The 707-nt window shown below is 55.4% G+C and overlaps 1 protein-coding gene across 1 annotated transcript in view; it reads left to right on the forward strand.

Annotated features, from left to right (window-relative positions):
- Positions 1 to 707, forward strand: part of GAB4 (GRB2-associated binding protein family, member 4) — a 55,238-nt gene that overhangs the window by 48,696 nt on the left and 5,835 nt on the right. The window contains exon 7 of the mRNA XM_011930974.1: positions 302 to 398. Coding sequence (XP_011786364.1) covers positions 302 to 398 — 97 coding nt within the window. The remainder of the gene's footprint in view (positions 1 to 301; positions 399 to 707) is intronic.

Below are 707 nucleotides of genomic sequence, written 5' to 3' on the forward strand. Positions count from 1 at the left end.
AGTGGAAACAGGAGCTTGGGACCGGGTTGGTGGAGGAGTGAGTGGGATGGCCATTGGCTTGTGGTCAGGAAACTGGATGCTGATGTTTATCTGGACATAGCTGATCTTGACTCCGTCTCACGAGGAGTGGCGGCCTTCTCATCTGTAGAGGGGGAATAATGATCCCTGCCCCTATCAGTTCTTGATCTGGTAACAGTGTGAGGTCTGGATGCTTCAAGTCAGGGCCCTGCTGGAGGCTGGAGCCCTGACGGAAGCCCTGAGCCCCACCCGGGATGTACTCCTTGCCTTCTTCCCACGACAGCCACACCTTTGACTCCAGCTCCTCCCAACACCCCATCTTCATGCAGAACATCACCAGCACAGACTCAGAAGACAGTGGAGAGAGAGAGATTTTCCTGGTGAGTCCTTGGGGGTCACTGTAAGGTGCCTATCAGAGTCCCCGGGACCGACACTCACGTCCCTGGTTCCCAGCTCAGCTACCCCACTGACTCACCCCAGCCCAGTGTGGTGTGATCTGGTCTCCTGTTGCAAGCCTTCTTGAGTGCAGGCATATCAGGCAATCATCAGGGTTAGGAATATGATGGTTTCCCCTTAAGGAAGTCTGGAACTTGAAGAGCAGAGGCAGCCTGCCTCACCCTCATGATGGTGATACAGGTGGTGCCCTGCCTTGGAAGAGGCAGAGTTGGAGGTGTCTGCTTGGCCATGAG

Source organism: Colobus angolensis, unplaced genomic scaffold (assembly GCF_000951035.1).
Source record: "Colobus angolensis palliatus isolate OR3802 unplaced genomic scaffold, Cang.pa_1.0 Scaffold887, whole genome shotgun sequence".
In the NCBI taxonomy this organism is placed as follows: Eukaryota; Metazoa; Chordata; class Mammalia; order Primates; family Cercopithecidae; genus Colobus; species Colobus angolensis.